This window comes from Notolabrus celidotus, chromosome 5 (assembly GCF_009762535.1).
Source record: "Notolabrus celidotus isolate fNotCel1 chromosome 5, fNotCel1.pri, whole genome shotgun sequence".
Lineage (NCBI taxonomy): Eukaryota > Metazoa > Chordata > Actinopteri > Labriformes > Labridae > Notolabrus > Notolabrus celidotus.
Window position 1 is genome coordinate 11,987,902 of NC_048276.1, and position 18,415 is coordinate 12,006,316.

General features: G+C 37.9%; 2 protein-coding genes across 2 annotated transcripts in view; one reads left to right on the top strand and one right to left on the bottom strand.

Moving 5' to 3' along the window:
* The window catches only part of gsx1 (GS homeobox 1), an 85,463-nt gene extending 67,605 nt beyond the window's left edge, over positions 1–17,858 (top strand). Inside the window, exon 6 of the transcript XR_004631163.1 lies at positions 17,631–17,858. The gene's annotated coding sequence lies outside the window, so the exon portion shown is untranslated. The remainder of the gene's footprint in view (positions 1–17,630) is intronic.
* On the bottom strand, positions 6,861–15,436 carry b4galt4 (UDP-Gal:betaGlcNAc beta 1,4- galactosyltransferase, polypeptide 4). Its single transcript, XM_034682849.1, has 7 exons — positions 15,333–15,436; positions 12,215–12,740; positions 10,488–10,720; positions 9,997–10,184; positions 9,764–9,886; positions 9,534–9,638; positions 6,861–9,402 (listed from the first exon to the last, which is right to left on the bottom strand). Exons 2-7 carry the CDS (start codon positions 12,474–12,476, stop codon positions 9,273–9,275), a joined length of 1,041 nt encoding a protein of 346 aa, XP_034538740.1. The 5' UTR covers positions 12,477–12,740; positions 15,333–15,436; the 3' UTR covers positions 6,861–9,272.
* Positions 17,859–18,415: the final 557 nt, after the last annotated feature.

Here is an 18,415-nt window from a genome sequence, read left to right on the forward strand (position 1 = left end):
TAACGAGGGAAGCAGTTTCAGATGCTAATACAGTGTAGCTCTCTTGTGTAGTTTTTTCCGTTCGCTGCTTAGCTCTCACAGTGCTCAGCCCCAGCTCTGCTCACAGCAGAACTTTGTTTTGATTGGTCAGCATGGCGGCCATACGACCAATCACATGTGAGGATATAGGATACAGGTGATGGAGGGGAGGCTGTGTATTGTGGCTTCATCTGTTCCTTCTGAGAGGGTTAGGGTTCTTCTCAAAGACAGGTCAAATTCTCACTGAAAGGAGAAATCGGATAAGCCCATCCAAGCTGAGGCATCTGATCTTTCTCAATGCCAACTGAGGACATTAATAGTGTTTGCTTGAGTTTGGTTCTGGTTCTGTTTGCTTGAGTTTAGTTCTGGTTCTGTTTGCTTGAGTTTGGTTCTGGTTCTGTTTGTTTGAGTTGGTTCTGGTACTGGTTCTGTTTGCTTGAGTTTGGTTCTGGTTCTGGTTCTGATCTGGTTCGGTTCTGGTTCTGATCTGTTTAGGTTCTGGTTCGGTTCTGGTTCTGGTTCGGTTGTGGTTCGGTTGTGGTTCTGATCTGGTTTGGTGCTGGTTCGGTTCTGGTTCAGTTCTGGTTCGGTTCTGGTTTGGTTCTGGTTCGGTTCTGGTTCGGTTGTGGCTCGGATCTGGTTTGGTGCTGGTTCGGTTCTGGTTCGGTTCTGGTTCGGTTCTGGTTCGGTTTGCTTGAGTTTGTTTCTGGTTCTGTTTGCTTGAGTTTGGTTCTGGTTCTGATCTGGTTCGGTTCTGGTTCGGTTGTGGTTCGGTTGTGGTTCGGTTCTGGTTCAGTTCTGGTTCGGTTCTGGTTTGGTTCTGGTTCGGTTCTGGTTCGTTTGTGGTTTGGTTCTGGTTTGGTGCTGGATCGGTTCTGGTTTGGTGCTGGTTCGGTTCTGGTTCGGTTCTGGTTCGGTTCTGGTCTGGTTTGCTTGTGTTTGGTTCTGGTTCTGTTTGCTTAAATTTAGTTCTGGTTCTAACCCTAACCCTACCCTTAATCCTGACCCTAACCCTAATCCTAACCCTAACTCCAACCCTAATCCTAATCCTAACCCTAACCCTAACCCTAATCCTAACACTAATCCTAACCCTAACCCGAACCCAAAACCTAACCCTAATCCTAATCCTAACCCTAACCCTAATCCTGACCCTAATCCTAACCCTAACCCTAACCCTAACCCTAACCCTAATCCTAACCCTAATCCTAACCCTAACCCTAACCCTAATCCTAACCCCAACCCCAACCCCAACCCCAACCCTAACCCAAGCCTAACCCTAACCCTAATCCTAACCCTAATCCTAACCCGAACCCGAACCCCAAACCTAACCCTAATCCTAACCCTAACCCGAACCCAAAACCTAACCCTAATCCTAATCCTAACCCTAATCCTGACCCTAATCCTAACCCTAACCCTAACCCTAACCCTAACCCTAATCCTAACCCTAACCCTAACCCTAATCCTAACCCCAACCCCAACCCCAACCCCAACCCTAACCCAACCCTAACCCTAACCCTAACCCTAATCCTAATCCTAACCCTAACCCGAACCCAAAACCTAACCCTAATCCTAACCCTTACCCTAATCCTGACCCTAATCCTAACCCTAACCCTAACCCCAACCCCCAACCCCAACCCCAACCCTAACCCAACCCCTAACCCTAACCCTAACCCTAACCCAAACCCTAATCCAAACCCTAACCCTAACCCTAACCCTAATCATAACCCTAACCCTAATCCTAATCCTAACCCTAATCTTAACCCTAATCCTAACCCTAACCTTAACCTTAATCCTAACCCTAACCCTAATCCTAACCCTAATCCTAATCCTAACCCTAACCCTAACCCTAAACCTAATCTTAACCCTAATCCTAACCCTAACCCTAACACTAACCCAGACCCCAACCCTAATCCTAATCCTAACCCTAATCCTAACCCTAACCCTAATCAGAACCCAAACCCTAAACATAACCCTAACCCTAACCCTAATCCTACCCCTAACCTGAACCCTAATCATAACCCTAACCCTAATCATAACCCCTAACCCAAACCCTAATCATAACCCTAACCCTAATCATAACCCCTAACCCAAACCCTAATCATAACCCTAACCCTAATCCTAACCCTATCCCTAACCCTAACCCTAACCCAACCCTAACCCTAACCCCAACCCTAACCCTAATCATAACCCTAACCCTAATCCTAACACTATCCCTAACCCTTACCCTAATCCTAATCCTAATCCTAACCCTAACCTTAATCACAACCCTAACCCTAATCACAACCTAAACCCTAACACTAATAATAATCCTAACCCTAACTCTAATCCTAATCCTAATCCTAACCCTAATCCTAACCCTAACCTTAATCACAACCCTAACGCTAACACTAATAATAACGCTAACCCTAATAATAACCTTAACCCTAATCACAACCCGTTAGGGTCGCCCTGGTACTGCGCTCTCTTGTACATGTTGTTTTTTTTTCTTTTTTACAGAGGGCACAGTTTACCAAAACAAATTCCTTGTGTGTTCAAGCATACCTGGCCAATAAAGCTGATTCTGTTTCTGATTCTGAAATGTAAAATAGCAGGCTAAATATCTCAAACAGTGATGCGTATTCACCAAAGCAACCACTGTATCATTTTATTATAGTCATGTAATTATTTGCTAAAATGAAACATCTATTGTAGCAGCTTCAAGTATGCTGCCTAATTATTTTCCCATCCCTTCTACCAGCTTCTTCCTGTTCAAGATGCTGGGGCTGCCTATCCCAGCATGTAATAGCTCACAGGATGTGACATACAAACACAAACACACAAGTACTCACATCTGTAGCCCCTGCATGGTTTTTAGTCCACCTAACTTGCACTGGTTTGGACTGCCTATAAACCCTTGTAGACCTTCTTTTTGATCTGTTCTAAAATATGGCAATGAAATTAGAATTGTCCTGCTTTTGTATGACAATATTTAATAAAGCTAACTATCCATTCAATACTTTTAAAAATGTAAATTTTCAACACAGAAGTATTTAAAAAAGCATGCCTTTCCACAAAATGCTGCTTCATTTACTCTTTCCAATAAAGATATAAACATCCAGCTAGTAACACTTGTAAAGAGTTAGTGTGTTTACCTTTTATACAGTCTATGGTGTTTACAAGTAGCTACAATAAACCACACATTGTGGGCACTGACGGCATTATTTCACATATCTGAATGGGCTAGTTTGTCGTGTAGATCAGAGTGTTCTGGTTTGCAGAGTTCATATTTTTGTGTTCAGTGTTTTGTGAATGTCACATGTGAGCTTCATGACCAGGCCAGGCCTCCACAAGACAAAGGTTTCTTTCTGCACCATAGGAAGAGGGGATGACATCATTCTGTCCATACAAAGCCTCAGACATCCCTCTGCACTGGTCCAAAAAAAAGTCCATGCTGAGAAGTCATGTCATTGTATCTGAATAATAAGGGGTTATTCTTGCCCTTACTTTTGGAGCTTGTTCTCCATATCCTCCACGTGATGCAATGTCTTGGTGGATCTGCAGCATAATTCAGCTTCTGCTAAATGCCAGAGAGCGGAAGTTATGTAATAATAATGAGAAACAGATAAATAGTCCTATTATATAAAATGTTTTTGATTGGAAATGCAAACTTTAAAGCTCATGTAACTCACTGAGATAGTGCAGGACTGCCCTAACAATAATTTCAAAATAACACGCAAGATGGAATTGAGTCAGGATTTAACATTTTTCGTACCATCGACAAATCAAAGCAAGGACTTTATGCATCTTCCACTGTGATGGCAATTACTTTATATTAGATTAAATTCAATTAATTGTCATTGAGCATGTCACAGGTACAAGCAATGAAATATAGATAGCATCTAACCAGAAGTGCTTTAGCAGTAAATTAAATAACATGAATAATACAGAATATACAAATATGACTGATGAATAAATATGATATAATATGTATCTACATGAATGACTACACTATATATGTACAGTAGTGCAATAGGGATGAAAGAGATTTATATTTTACAGTTTTTACATTTTATGGTTTGTGCGGAATGAATGAATACAGGATGGACTTGTCATTACCTCTGATATCACTTTGTTAAAAATAACCCAACAAAGACTTACCAAACCCTGTGTTACTGCATAATGTGTAAATGAAACAAACAACATGACAAACATCCAAGTTTTAAAAAGTAAGCCATAAATCTGACAAAGAAAAACATTTGTAGTAAGACTTTGTGAGACCTGAAATCACTCCAACTAAATATAGTTTAGTTTAGTTTATTTATTATTCATTGTGTCATGCAAAAGAAAAGGTGCCCAGTCCATATGGACTTACAAGACACTAAAAAAACAAAACAAAACAAAATAAAATAGGAGCAACAACATAAGAAGAAAAAGAAAAAGAAGAGCTGTTACAATACTGCACATGTCCAGCAATGACCTAAAGTAATTAAAAAGCACAGTGGTACACTTCAAACATTTGACAACAAATGTGCAAATGTGCTCCTATGTTGCTGAACAGCATTTAACACAAACTGAGCAAACTGGAACACTTTGTCAGTAAACAGGTACTGAAGTCTATCTTCATCAGACATGGAAAACAAATCAGGACAGTTTTCTGATATTTTGTTGAAAAGTAGGCACCTGAGATCATGATATGATGGACAGTAGAATAAAAAGTGCATTTTGTTTTCAACTTCCTCCAGATCACACAAGGAACACTTTCTCTCCTCCTCTGGAACAGAGTGGAAGCGACCTGTCTCTAATGCCAGAGGAAGGATACCACATCTCAGCTGAGCACATACAGAACTCTGAGCTCTGGTTAGGTTAAGAGTGACATAAAGCTCTGGCCGATAATTTTTTTTGAACAGACAATATGTTCTTAGTTTTATAAATAAAAGAGAGCCATTGTGTGGACAAAGCCTGGGGAAAATCAACTATACTATATTAGGTTAATTTTAATAGCAATGACATTAGTGCTTGACTGAAATATCAGTGTCAATATGGGTCTATCACAGGTATGAGCATCCATGTATACGTTTTATAATACACAACACTATGAAAACATGTTTAACATAACATCCTTTAGTGTGATCAGAGGAGCAAGTCCAACCCTTTAACTCACAGTATTGTCACCACTGTCTGCAGTCACATGGAGAATAATATCACAACTGAGCAGAGAGTGATCGCACTCTAGTAGAAATGGTTTATAATATAAATCCTCTGATTGGCCGTTATATCAGTACATTTCCATTCTTAACCTCTTCCAGACAATTTCTCTTACCCCACCAAGAATGTAGTATTAATATACCAAACTGTGTAAAATGCACTGAGTTTAACAAAATCCATGCTCTCAATTGCACCACCTCCAAAACCCTGTACATGCAGCATCTGTGCATTCATATTTAGGACCAGGGGGAAACAGTGTTAGTAATTGACTCTTTGAAGCACCATATTTTTCTTCTTGTGTGGTCAAAAATGTGGAAACACTTCCTGAAGGTGTCGTGTGTGTATTTATTTGATTTTGTATGGTTCAGTCTTCGTTTAGCATTTTAACTCCACTTGATCAGGTTTCTGTCATGATGCATTGAACTTTCTCTTGCACACATTACATTGCAATGGAAGCAATGAATAATTTTATTTTAATTGAAATTGAAGTATGTTTATGAAGCAAGAGCAAGTTTAGCAAGTTTCAATCAAAGACACAAGACATCACTCAAAATATTATCCCCAATGGTAGTGATTGTGCTTTCAGAGACATCCTCTGGTGAGATCCATGAACTGCAGGCTGTTGCCATCAGGGTAAGACTGCTTATTACCAGTATATGCCACATATATTCTTTAAAATGTGAGTCAGTTTAAAAGAGTTTTAAAGAATAAGGTAGAAACTTGTAATAAGGTTAATTTTCCACGAGACTGCATCACACAAATGAGAAATTAGTTTCCAGATTGCTTGATTAAGAGGGACCACAATATTGGAGATTGAAAACAAGCTGCCTTAGGTCGTTTTAAATCATTTGTTTCCTCTTGCAAATAAATAAACACTGTAATATTAAGGGGCTGCGCGGTGGTGCATTGTATAGCGCTGTTGCCTAACAGCTAGAAGGTTCCTGGTTCGAATCGCCGGGCAGGTGCCTTTCTGTGTGGAGTTTGCATGTTCTCCCCATGCATGATTGGGTTCTCTCCGGGTACTCTGGCTTCCTCCCACAGTCCAAAAACCTGCTCACCAGGTTAATTGATCACTACAAATTGCCCGTAGGTGTGAGTGTGTGCGTGAATGGTTGTGTCTCTCTGTGTTAGCCCTGTGATTGGCTGGCGACGTGTCCAGGGTGTACCCTGCCTTCTGCCCAAAGTCAGCTGGGCTCCAGCCCCCCGTGACCCCTAATGGGATAAGCGGTCAAGATAATGGATGGATGGATGTTATAATAAGTAATCTTGTCAAAAAACATAACAGCACTTAAACACATAACACAGTGGGACAATTCATAAGAAAAAATACTATTTATTGAACATATTTCTAAGCCAGAATTAATCCTGTTACGTTTGAAATGAATGAATCAATCTCCTCTATTATGACCTCAATTTTCAGCCCGCACAAACTAAATATGACAAATCATCCACAATCAACATAAATATTCAAGAATAATCCTCCCATGATATTTTCAAAGGGTTAATATGGCATCACTTTGAATTCCATACAATGATTCACAGAAAGTACAGAAATGTCAGTTAAGTGTTTGATGCTACAATAAAAGTGTTGTCATAAAAAAAAAAAAAAAAAGGTCTTTTAGAGAAGTAACACTAACATGTAAAAGAAGTCAACACACTGTACAAAAAAAAATGGAACATTTATTCAGGAGTGGAGACCGGGCCATGACATGGAAGGAACTTCAGGCCAGTAACAATCAAAAAAACTCTTTTTAATGTATTTTAGCACAAACTCTAATTCCAGAGTTTTTAACAGCAACAGCTGATTGCTCTAATTTTGGCAATCGAACTGAACATCTTCAGAAATCTGCAATCTGTCATGAAGCTCAAACAGTTAGGTCAGTTAAATGAGATGCAGCTAAAGAGAAGTAATCAATGTTGTTTCTTGTAGTTAGAAATATTGCCTTGAAAGTTGCAGGATTGGCCTGTCAAATAAATAAAGGTAACATATATGTTGTATTTGTCACATACCAGCAGCTATTCTACCTTCACACTATAAATAGTATTAAAAAAAGTCGATATGAACGTAGCATAAAAAAATTTCTAAGAAGCATGCAATGATTAAAGCATGAGTATGCAGAGATCTCTGCTCCGAGTCCTTATTTGATAATAGTACAGAAATACCGTACCGTTTGGTCTTAAAGACTGAAATTAACATTTTAAAGGTATAAAAGTAATAAATAAAAATCCCTTCTTTAATGTCAACAATGTAAGGCTTAAAAACATGCAGCTTAAGAGATCACTTATTATTATTATTATAATGGCTCACAAAACTAATAACATTGTTAAACTGGAGTTCTTTTAAAGTTCTTATTAAAAGTAAAATAAAATTGGCCCAAGGAATCACAAGCATTTCTTTTAAGAGAAGCCGGTGGTTTAAAGTGCCGAAAGCAGTAAAAGGATCAAATCTTAACCTTCTTGTAAGCTTTTCTCACAGCAGACATTTTGATGTATAACAGGAAATCTACAGGTCTAACTTTAAGATGGAGATTGTGTAAGATCAACAAGGTCATATTGCATTTAAGTGAGACAATTTAAGGTGCATATGAAAGCCTGACCCTGTTTACACTTGTTTAGAAGTGTAAACAGGGTTTGGACCACTGTCTGCTGTGAAAAGGAACATCAGTCAAGCAAAAATCACAAGACACTTTATCTGTATTATTCAGCTAGCTACAATGCTCATTCGTTCCATTCACTCCCTGTATGATACAGAGCAGAAATATTACAGGGAAGCCATCATTTATCTAGCATTGATAAGAATACTATGATTTCCTTAATATGTTTGTGTTGTCCTCAGTAAACAAACCAGCCGATCATTTGTACCATCAGCTAAAAGTCTGTAGTTGTTTTGTTCACGTTTATGCCAAATGAACGATAAAACATCGGAAGAGGAGATGCAGATAACCTGAAAAAACAAACAACTTAAGTGTGCTCAATTAGAAAAAAATTATTGTTTCACATTTGTAAATTAATTCAGATCAATTACTAATTCATTTTCATGTTGACAGAGATGGTTTTTGATCCAAGTCTCAGAAACACCCAGTTTCTGAGACCCAGTTAAATCAGCTGTGTAAAAAAGTAAACAATTGTTTTTTAAAGGTTTTGATAGTTGGCTATTGGAGGTATTACATTATTTAAAAAAGGAATATAAAAGCAAATGGCTAATCCACACTCTGTCAATAAATGCAGTTTAAAAGCACATTATTGTTATTGATTGATTCAATCCGTGCTAAATCTGAATGTGCATTGTCTACAGATTATCATCATCTTTATTACAGTCAATAAAACAACTCTATTAAGATATCAGTCAGTCATCATGTTGCGAGAGTCCAGGCATCAGTTATTTAAATGTAAAGGCCTCACACACACACAATTGGTCTCCGTTATCCAGCTTATCAGGCTTCTAAGATCAAACTTAATACTATTTACTAAAGGTCCTGCCCTGACAGGAACAACTAATGTAATAGGAGTGTGAGTAGTTATCAATCAACTGATCTCAGCCTCTAGCTCCTGCAGACCTGAGGTCTATTCAGGCTAAATAAGTGGCAACACCTGTGTCTGTGGTCATTGCACCCACAGCATGAAGCACACAAAATACACATTTCCACAAGAATCTGCTTTTTTGAAGCTGTCTTGTGTAATTCTGGCAAATAATAAGGCATATGTTAAAATAACATGAAATGTAACAGCTGGATGTTAAACCAACACACTTTTAAGTATAAGGAATATTTGTAAGTCAGCTGCTTCATTGACTCACCATGCATTGCTTTCAAAATGATGTGTTTTTAGCAGCCTGGCAACAATATAAAGAAACGAAGGCAACATGATATGCAGACAAAATGTGCAAAACTGTCGTGCCAGCTGAGCTGAATTTGAATAAAGTAACAGAGCCAATGTGCATTTTGTGTGCTTAGCATGGTGTCTTGTACACATGTAGTAGCTTTTCTTCACTCGGTTTCCCAAACATACTATAGAAAATATATCAAAATATTTTTTGGTCACAGCTTGGCTTACTTTTTAAAATCTCAACTCTATGGTTTGCCGATGTCCACAGTTACATTCACATAAAGAGGCGGCCTCTCTACTGATAGAGTCTTATAGGAGCAGCTGTTGAGTCCATCCTTTCTCCAGACCTGCGATGTTCGTCCCAACAACCTCATCCTGGCAAGCAAAAGAGAAAGAAGACGATTGAAAAACAGAATTTTGCATCACAAATCAGGATGTACCAACTTTATTAGGAAATGATAAGCTTAAGTACTTTATGGATAACCTTCATCTCAGCATTTACTGACCTGTCTTTGTTTATTTGATTGCCACTGTCCCTTTTGTGAAACACCATGGTGTAGCGCGCTACATCAGCAGGCGGCCGTACAATCTTCATCTTCTGCAGCTCCACCCTGCTCAAGAAAGCAAACCAATATTTATCCATGAACAAACAAAGGAACAAAAACCAACATGCTTAAGTTATGAAAAAGGGAAACAGCTCTTATATGGGGTACTGTTTTCACTCCTACTGTCTCACCTAATGCGAAGGTCGTCATCCTCTCCACCCCAACCCCAGTAAATGTTAGAGAATCCATTCACTTGAAGAAACTGCTCTTTGGTCATGGCTGTGACTCCTCCGAAGTAGCCTTTGTATCGCAGCCTGAGAGAGGAAAAATGTGAATAATAATTACACTTCTGAATCTTTATTCCCAAGGTTGATTAAAAAGTCTCACTGCTGACTCATGACTGACTCAAACTCAAAAAACGTACTTGTATCCTGTTGCGTTTCGACCAACCACCAGGTGTTTGGGTTGGTTGTCACAGACGTAGAGATTGTGATCATTTTCAGGAACGAGGTCCACATCGTGAAAGACGAAGCAGTCCCAACTGTAATCCTTCAGTGCCTCCAAATACCCAACATTTAGTAACTTGGCACGGTTAAAAGTTGCATCACCAGCCTATTAAAAAAGAAAACAATAAAAAGAAAACTTCTTGATAATGCTCTTTCATGACGATCGGCAGTACAAACTCAGAAGACATCTCTGTATTCATGTAACATCCTACATTTGATGTTCAATTGCATCACATTTGAACATACATGACGTCAGGAATGACAGGACATAACTAGAAATGACAGGTTTCAGAGAACTAGCCGTTTTACAATGATGTCATTTCAAGTAATTAAATTGACACTAACAGCTCTATTGGCACGAACCATAAAAATGTGCATATAAAATAAGTGACACTGGACTGTTCCATACTTGCTGGATGACATAAATGGCGTAATGTAGCTGCTGCCTCTGCAGGAATGGGTGCAGGTGGTGCAGGAGGTAGAGGAGGTGTTTCTCTCTGCTGCGGTGAGGGATAAGGATCGCTACACTCTGCCTGGCTGTGCAGTCTGCAGGCTCGTATTCGCCCTCTGTCACTCTTTTGTTGTCACTCTGCACATCTTCCAGTTTCAGGGAGGACTCAAAGGACAGCTTCACCGCTCCCTCTGCAGAAGATTCAGATTTCAACAAATAGTCTGAAACTTAGGTTCTATTGTGTGTAACACAGCAGGCAGGTCAGTTCATAAGCAAAATATCAGATTGAAACGAGGACTTCTGATTGGTTTAAGAATACTAATATTTTTCCAACTGATAAATTGCAAACTTTTGTCATTACTTTGTTAAACTTCTATAAGATGGACTTACAAGAGCAATTCATAAACATACAGATAATATAATGCTGATAAAAAAAATAGGTCAAATAGTCCTTCAGTTGTAGGATTAGAGGACATAGTTTCAACATATAGTGCATTCTTTATATAGATATAGACATTGTAAAAAGAAATCAAAAACTGTATTAAAGGAAAAAAATGGCACAAAAATATATATATATTTTTCTAACATTTCAAAAAAAGAGTTTTATTTAACCCTTCTGTTACCCTCAAACATCTCTTATCATTGGGTTCAATGTGACCCTATCAATTTAAAGCTCCAGAAACTGACCGTTACCCAGGTTTATGTTTCAGGTACTTTATGTTTCTTTTAGTTAATACAAATGTATGTTACAGTGACCAAAACAACTAAAACAAATGTGTGTAAAAAGTTGAAATTTCTTATGTTTTATACAGCTAAAACAGCCTAGGGTCAAATCGACCCCAAGGAACACCGATGCGTAATGTTTTTTCAAAGGAGCATATCAACATTTTAATTTTATGTTTTCCCAGTTGTTCCCATTAAATTAGGAATAGTCACAAAATATGAAGCCAAAAAACTGAAAACAGTCAATGGGGTCGATTTGACCCCAATGATAACAGGAGGGTTAATAACAGGAGGGTTAATTAACCCTCCTGTTATGTTCGTTTCTCTGGAACAGCAATAATTTTCTTGGGTCAATGTGACCCGGGGCATATTCAATTATCCAAAAGTGCCAGAACCCCTAAAAATCCCATTAAACATTTTTGTAATCTAATTTTGAACTCCATTACTAACCATTTAAATCAATATTTGGTCCATTGTTGTTGTTTAATTCTCACAGATCATGGTTCAATGAGGATAAATCACTCATTTTTAATTAAAATTCATGTTAAAACTTTTTTTAATGTACATTGGAAAGCCCCAAATACAAATACTATAGTTTTACATGACATATGAAGTGATGTTGATAAATTTACATGACACCTCTTTTGTCACATGCTGCCAAGATTTTTATGCTGCATTTAGCTGGTTTGGAAGGCATATATTGCCTAAAATAGACTTTAAAAAGGGTAAATTTGACCCGCAACATAACAGGAGGATTAATATTATAACCATAGTCCGCATGAGAAACCATTACTACTCACTCTGCTGTAGTCACCATGTATTACAGATTAATGATTGGCACCAACCCTTGTCTGGTTTCTAACACAGCAGTTAATATTTTACACCAAAGCTATCACATATGCAAATAAGTTAGAGACATAATCATCAGCAAAATGTCCCCACAAGCTGCTTTGAATACTCACGTAGCAATGGCGACTCCTCAGGGCATTTCACTTTGGGTGTTGGAGTGTTTAAGTTCTGAGGTGCTGCTGTTAAAGACTGAAGTTTATCCCTCAGGCTGTTTCCTTGGATAGAAGTTTGTTTAGTGGCCGAGGTGTACTGACCAAATTTTAACGTGTCCCCAGAAAACGTTGCAATCCATGCCAGCACTGAGAGTGAGACAAAGATCAGTACAAAATACTTTCCCCTCCGAAAGATCTTGCACACAGGAGAGCAGAAGCCCATGACTGTGTGGTGGCGCTGGTTTGGAACAAGGAAAGTGGTAACTGAAGATGCTGTTGGTTGAAAGTTCACAACGTTTCTTCCTTGCAGGACATTTCAGACAAAATACGGACAGCCATAGTTTCACTGATCACTCATCCCATCGCCAGGAAACATGGTGGTGAAGACACAGTGAATGAATCACTGTTTAATATGAAAAGTTATTGGTGAAAATCCATCGCTTCCAGAAGTGTGGCAAACATCCTCAGCTCCCAAACAGCTGCTTGACTTTAAGAGAGGAAAAAAAATGTTACCACAGGCAGAAGGCTCATTTGGATTAATCATAATTGACAATATGCTGCCACGTCTTCTGATGTAAAACTACACTCTTACAACAAAGACACAGAGGAGATGTTATCTTAGAAAACAAAGAGCACCTGTCAGGTTTCTACTGATCAAGTTTCTCTTTTTTTTTGTCTTCACTTCTGTTGTCAGAGACATCGATTCTGTAACACATTTGAAAGAACTTCCTGAAAGATAGTCTTACACTCGGTAACTACACACCTGTCTTTTTCTGTGTATTGTCACATTGGAGAGATCTATTTAAAAATATCTACCAATCACAGTTTTTCTTGGTTGATATTTCATTCTCTTTTGCAAAGCTAACTGTGACAAATATCCAGCTCATATGGCCCCATGCTATTTATAGATATAAAGGTTCTGATCATGAAATGATTGATAGTCACTGTCGGATGCAAATGTGTACAGCACTGTTAAATGTTGTCCTGTTTTGTCTGCTTGTGTCTTCCTTAACATTTCATTATTGCTGCTTCCTGATTGTCTTGCTCCGTGTATTTTATGCCCATGGCCACTTTCTCAAAGACGGTCATATCATGTTCTTATGTGGCTTTTAGTCATTTTAATCGTATGGTGCTATTTGTACTTTTCTTTTTTTTTCTTTTTTGTTTGTTTGTGTTTTGGTTTCTCTTCTCCCTCTTATTTTGATTTTATTTTACTTCAATTTTTGTTTTTGTTTAATGATCTTCCTAGGGAGCCTTTTTAACATCTGGCAAGGGACTGCAGATGTAAACTTTCTTCATTTCTGTTTCAGAGGGCATTTCCCTAGTTTTTATTTCCCTGGTTTTATCCATAGTTTTTATCTGACCTTCCCTGCTGCTTTCACTTGTTATTAAAGCTAACCTGTCTCACGACAGTCTAATCCCAGCTTACATTCCCTATTAGTGGGTGAACAATCCAACGCTTGGTGAATTCTGCTTCACAATGATAGGAAGAGCCGACATCGAAGGATCAAAAAGCGACATCGCTAGGAACGCTTGGCCGCCACAAGCCAGTTATCCCTGTGGTAACTTTTCTGACAACCACAATGTCTTTAACAAGTGTCTGCATTTTACTGTTTGTTTTTTTAACCCTGTTTTTATTCTTACTGCCCTTATTATGCCCTGTAGAACTTTAAGATTTGTTCCAAATGTAAAGTGCATGATAAATTAAAGATATTATTATTATTATATTAAACTAGCCTTTTGGCTAATTCTGGCATATTTACAGAAGTGTTAATTAATATGCCCCTAAATGGTGGAATGAAGGCCAACTCCATTTGATCTGCAGAGTCCCTCTCTACTTTCAAAAGACAGCGAAAGACCCAGCTCTTTAGGAAGCACTATGCACTTAGCTAGACTGTTCTCCACTGTTGTCCCAAGTGGCAGATCATGTCTTCCAGCTACAGTTGACTCACACTGTCCTGCTCTACTCTGGGAATCTGTGTTCAGCTCTTGAGTGACCCAGCACTTGGTACTTTGGTCATTGTTGTGGTGATGTTAATTGTTGATGATGATAATGGAAGGTCTTAAATTATTTGGTTGCTTCATTGTAGATGTTCCTTATTTTACAAAAAAAAAATTAAAAAAATCCTTATTTACTTTTGTGCATTGCCTTTACACTGCTTGGCGGTACCTGCACCCAAATGGACTTGAAGCACTTTGTTACTCTTACTGATCTTGTTTCCTCTTGTCTAGATATTTGCTTGTGTTGTTCTTGTTCTCGTATGTACGTCGCTTTGGATAAAAGCGTCTGCTAAATGACATTGTAACATTGTAATATGCATGGTCCTTTTAAACGAAAAAAGATAAATATAAAATACTGAATAGGCTTGGAAGTCATTAAAACCAATAACTACTATATAGCACAGCATGCAAAACATAATTACTTGATATCAACTAGAAACGTCCTCCAGGATATAAACCAGGAAACTCAGAATGATAAACACTGACTTTTAGCTTTTACATCTTAAGACAATGATAGCATCCACAACAGGAGTTGGTATTGTGATGCTAACTATAAGCAGTTAAAACATACTTGTGTTGGTACATGCTTTAATTCAGCATTGTAAAATATTGGCTGTTAGATCCTTGATTTGAAAAAACGTATGATAGTAAAGTTAACATTTCAAGCTAGTTGAAGTTTATCCACACCTCTCAGTCGTCCCAGGAAAAAAATATTTTATGGATTGATTATAACAAGCTAACTTTAGCCAACGTTAGCTGGGCGGACACGTTAACGCCATCCTCAGCTGTTCTAGTGAAGAAGAGTGTTAACCTCATACTAATTTTTATATGCGAGTACTGTCAATGTTTGTGTCTCAGGATCGGTCCTGAAACAGGTGTGGATCTGGATGAACGGTCCTGGTGGTTAGCAGTAAGCTAGCTGAAGAATGCGGATGTACCTCCAGAGATACTTGTAAGTGATGTACAATTTAAATACCATCATTACCAGCTTTAAATAATGTGTCCCGACACAGTCAAAGTATAATACAGTGAAAATAAATGTCAGAGGAAAGAGTTGCGACATTAGCTGGCGTCTTACCTTTAAATTATCTAATGGTATCCGAAGGCATCAATAAAACGAAGCAGGCGAGTCAAGGTAACACAAACACACAGCACTTCTGGTGGATGCATGTCAGAATAAAAGACAAATCTACGGTGGCCCTGAAGGACAAAACACATTTACAAAAGATGAAACACTTTAACAAAGTTGAGGACAAATTTACATTTTGGAAAACATTTTTGAATTTTATAAAACAAAATTACATCGGCCAAACACTTTTACCAAGGACAAAACAAATTTAAATTTAAGGATGCAAATTTACAAAAGATGAAAAACTTCTACAAAGTTGGAGACAATTTTACAAACGGCGGAACACTTTTGCCGTTAAGTCTGACTCCGTTTAGCCTGACTCCGTTTACCCTGAGGCTATGTGGTCTGAGGCCGTTTCATCTGAATTCTGACACATGATGAAGGTTTTGTGGAGACATGAGGCTTTTTCATCTGAGGTCTGACACCTCTCTCTGAGACCTGAGGATGTTACAATGTTACAATGTCATTTAGCAGACGCTATTATCCAAAGCGACGTACAAGAACAACACAAGCAAAGATCTAGGCAAGAGGAAACAAGATCAGTAAGAGTAACAAAGTGCTTCAAGTCCATTTGGATGCAGGTACTGCCAAGCAGTGTGAAGGCAACGCAAAAAAGTAAATAAGGATTTATTTTAATTTTTTTGTAAGATAAGGAACATCTACAATGAAGCAACCAAACAATTTAAGACCTTCCATTATCATCATCAACAATTAACATCACCGCAATAATGACCAAAGTACCAAGTGCTGGGTCACTCCAGAGCTGAACACAGATTCCCATAGTAGAGCAGGACAGTGCGAGTCAACTGTAGCTGGATGACATGATCTGCCACTGGGGACAACAGTGGAGAACAGTCTAGATAAGTGCATAGTGCTTCCTTAATAGCTGGGTCTTTAGCTGTCTTTTGAAAGTAGAGAGGGACTCTGCAAATCGAATGGAGTTGGCCAATTCATTCCACCATTGGATCACCATCACCATTTACTAATATGTAAACCATGTCCATCTCTGTTTGGTTTCTCTCCATCAAAACAAACTAAATGACCCCTCACTCGATCACTTCCGGATCACTTCCAGTATTTGGTACATTCCCTTTCCGTAAAAATGAAATGTTACTTTGTTTCCGAAATGGAAAAAGTGTTCCGTCGTTTGTAAAATTGTCTCCAACTTTGTAAAAGTGTTTCCTTAAATGTAAATTTGTTTCCTTAAATGTAAATTTGTTTTGGCCTTGGTAAAAGTGTTTTTTTGATTTTGTAATTTTGTTCTATAAAATGTAAAAATGTTTTCCAAAATGTAAATTTGTCTCCAACTTTGTAAAAGTGTTTCATCTTTTGTCGTTTTATCCTTCAGGGCCACCAGACAAATGAAAACATTTGGAGATGCATGAACATATATAAATGATTTAAAACTAGGTAAAAAAGATTTTTTTCAATAATTTATTTAAAAGACTGTCAATAAATATTTGAGGATATAACAGAACTGGAAACCCGTCTGAAGCCGAGCAAGTCAGCTGACCGTCCTTATCTCGCTTTTATTTTGAAGTTTGCATCAACAAACCGGAAGTGGACTTTTTTAAATATATATATTATTTTTCTCCAACACGTTTTTTTCATTTAAACACAGTGAACGCCCCCCTTTTTTAACAAGGCAAATCCTCTTTACTGTATAAGAGAAAACATATGTTTCATGAGTCATGCTAAATTAAGAAATAATTATGGAAATAAAATGAATAACATATTTGAATTAAATAATAGATTAAAGGTAATTTACTCATTCTTTTTGAAAGAGTCCCTCCCCAGTGAAATCATACATTTTGAGTTTAGTATAAGCTTTTAGGAGAGTCTTTGCTTGCTTCTTTCTTTTTAAAGAGCTAAAAACCATTTTCCACAAGGTTCCTTTTGAAAACTGAACAGGTTTCATTGTCTACCACATGTCCATGGCCACTATTGGCATTTGGCTTAACGTGGTTGATATACATCATATTTACTAAAGGAGGTTTCCTAGATTAGTGTTAGATCATGTTTCATTACCTATCTGTCTTTAAGTTGGTGTAGAATTTGAAAAAGTGTTCTTGTATATTGTGTAACTTGAACTTACATTAGTGTGTTCAGGTGAATAGACCAGGGAGAGGTATTAATGGAAACCAACCTGTCCTTTTCTCTTATAGAAGGTCATGGCTGTGACAAAAATTCCCATCCTGCAACGCACTCTGGTAATTTTGTCCAATATGTTTCATCCCGCCCCTGCAGATCAGACATGGACGACATGCTGGGTTACACTGACTTTGAGGATAAAGGTCTTTTCCTTCTGCTAACACAGGAGGTGGTTGTCCAGCTGCTCCTCAGTCTGCTTCAGGTCAGCCATGATACTGAATGTGTCAGCATGGTATCCTCCTGTTGAGCAACATGGGAGGTCTTGCACTCTTTAAACTTTAACCTACTTTTCCTTTTTTTAAAAAAAGTAGTCTTCTGCTGAGAATTTTCCCTATCTAATAAAATCTACAGAAACAGTGCAAATAACTTATTTGTTGTTGTCTTTCTGCAAATCTATTATTTTCATTCTTCTTGTTGGCTTTACTTTAATTATGTCGTACTCTTTCTTATTTTACTCTAAGAATAAAAAATAGTAATGCTTAAAACATCAATCCCCTCTCATTAGGATTTGCTCCAGATTTTTCCTGAAAAGTGATTAGTTGTGTGTGATTTAGCAGTGTTGTCCAGCTCAAGGTCTTAAAGGAACCCTATCAGAGCATGAACAAACACTGTCTGATATTAATTTACCTTCTCACCTGTTTCTCCCTTTGGCAGTTGTATGAAAGAAGAAGTTCATCTTTTACAGGTAATATTTCTGTTGTGAAATTTGAATTCATTTACACAAGTATATTCAGATAAATGTACTTACATTCAGAATTTCCCCTCTCATACTATTATTGTATTGATTCATTGATCTTTTTTTTGCTACATGGGCCAACTAAAGACTTAAAGAGTAGATATTTGTTAGTACTTCCCAAGTAACCAATCAAACACAGTGGATC

Bases quoted from the DNA above. Each gene is read 5' to 3' on its own strand.
- b4galt4 (XM_034682849.1), bottom strand. From the start codon at position 12,476: ATGGGCTTCTGCTCTCCTGTGTGCAAGATCTTTCGGAGGGGAAAGTAT. The intron at 10,185-10,487 runs GTATGGAACAGT...CTTTTTTAATAG, and splicing joins CCATTTATGTCATCCAGCAA to GCTGGTGATGCAACTTTTAA. The intron at 9,639-9,763 runs GTGAGACAGTAG...TTTCTTGAGCAG, and splicing joins GATGACGACCTTCGCATTAG to GGTGGAGCTGCAGAAGATGA.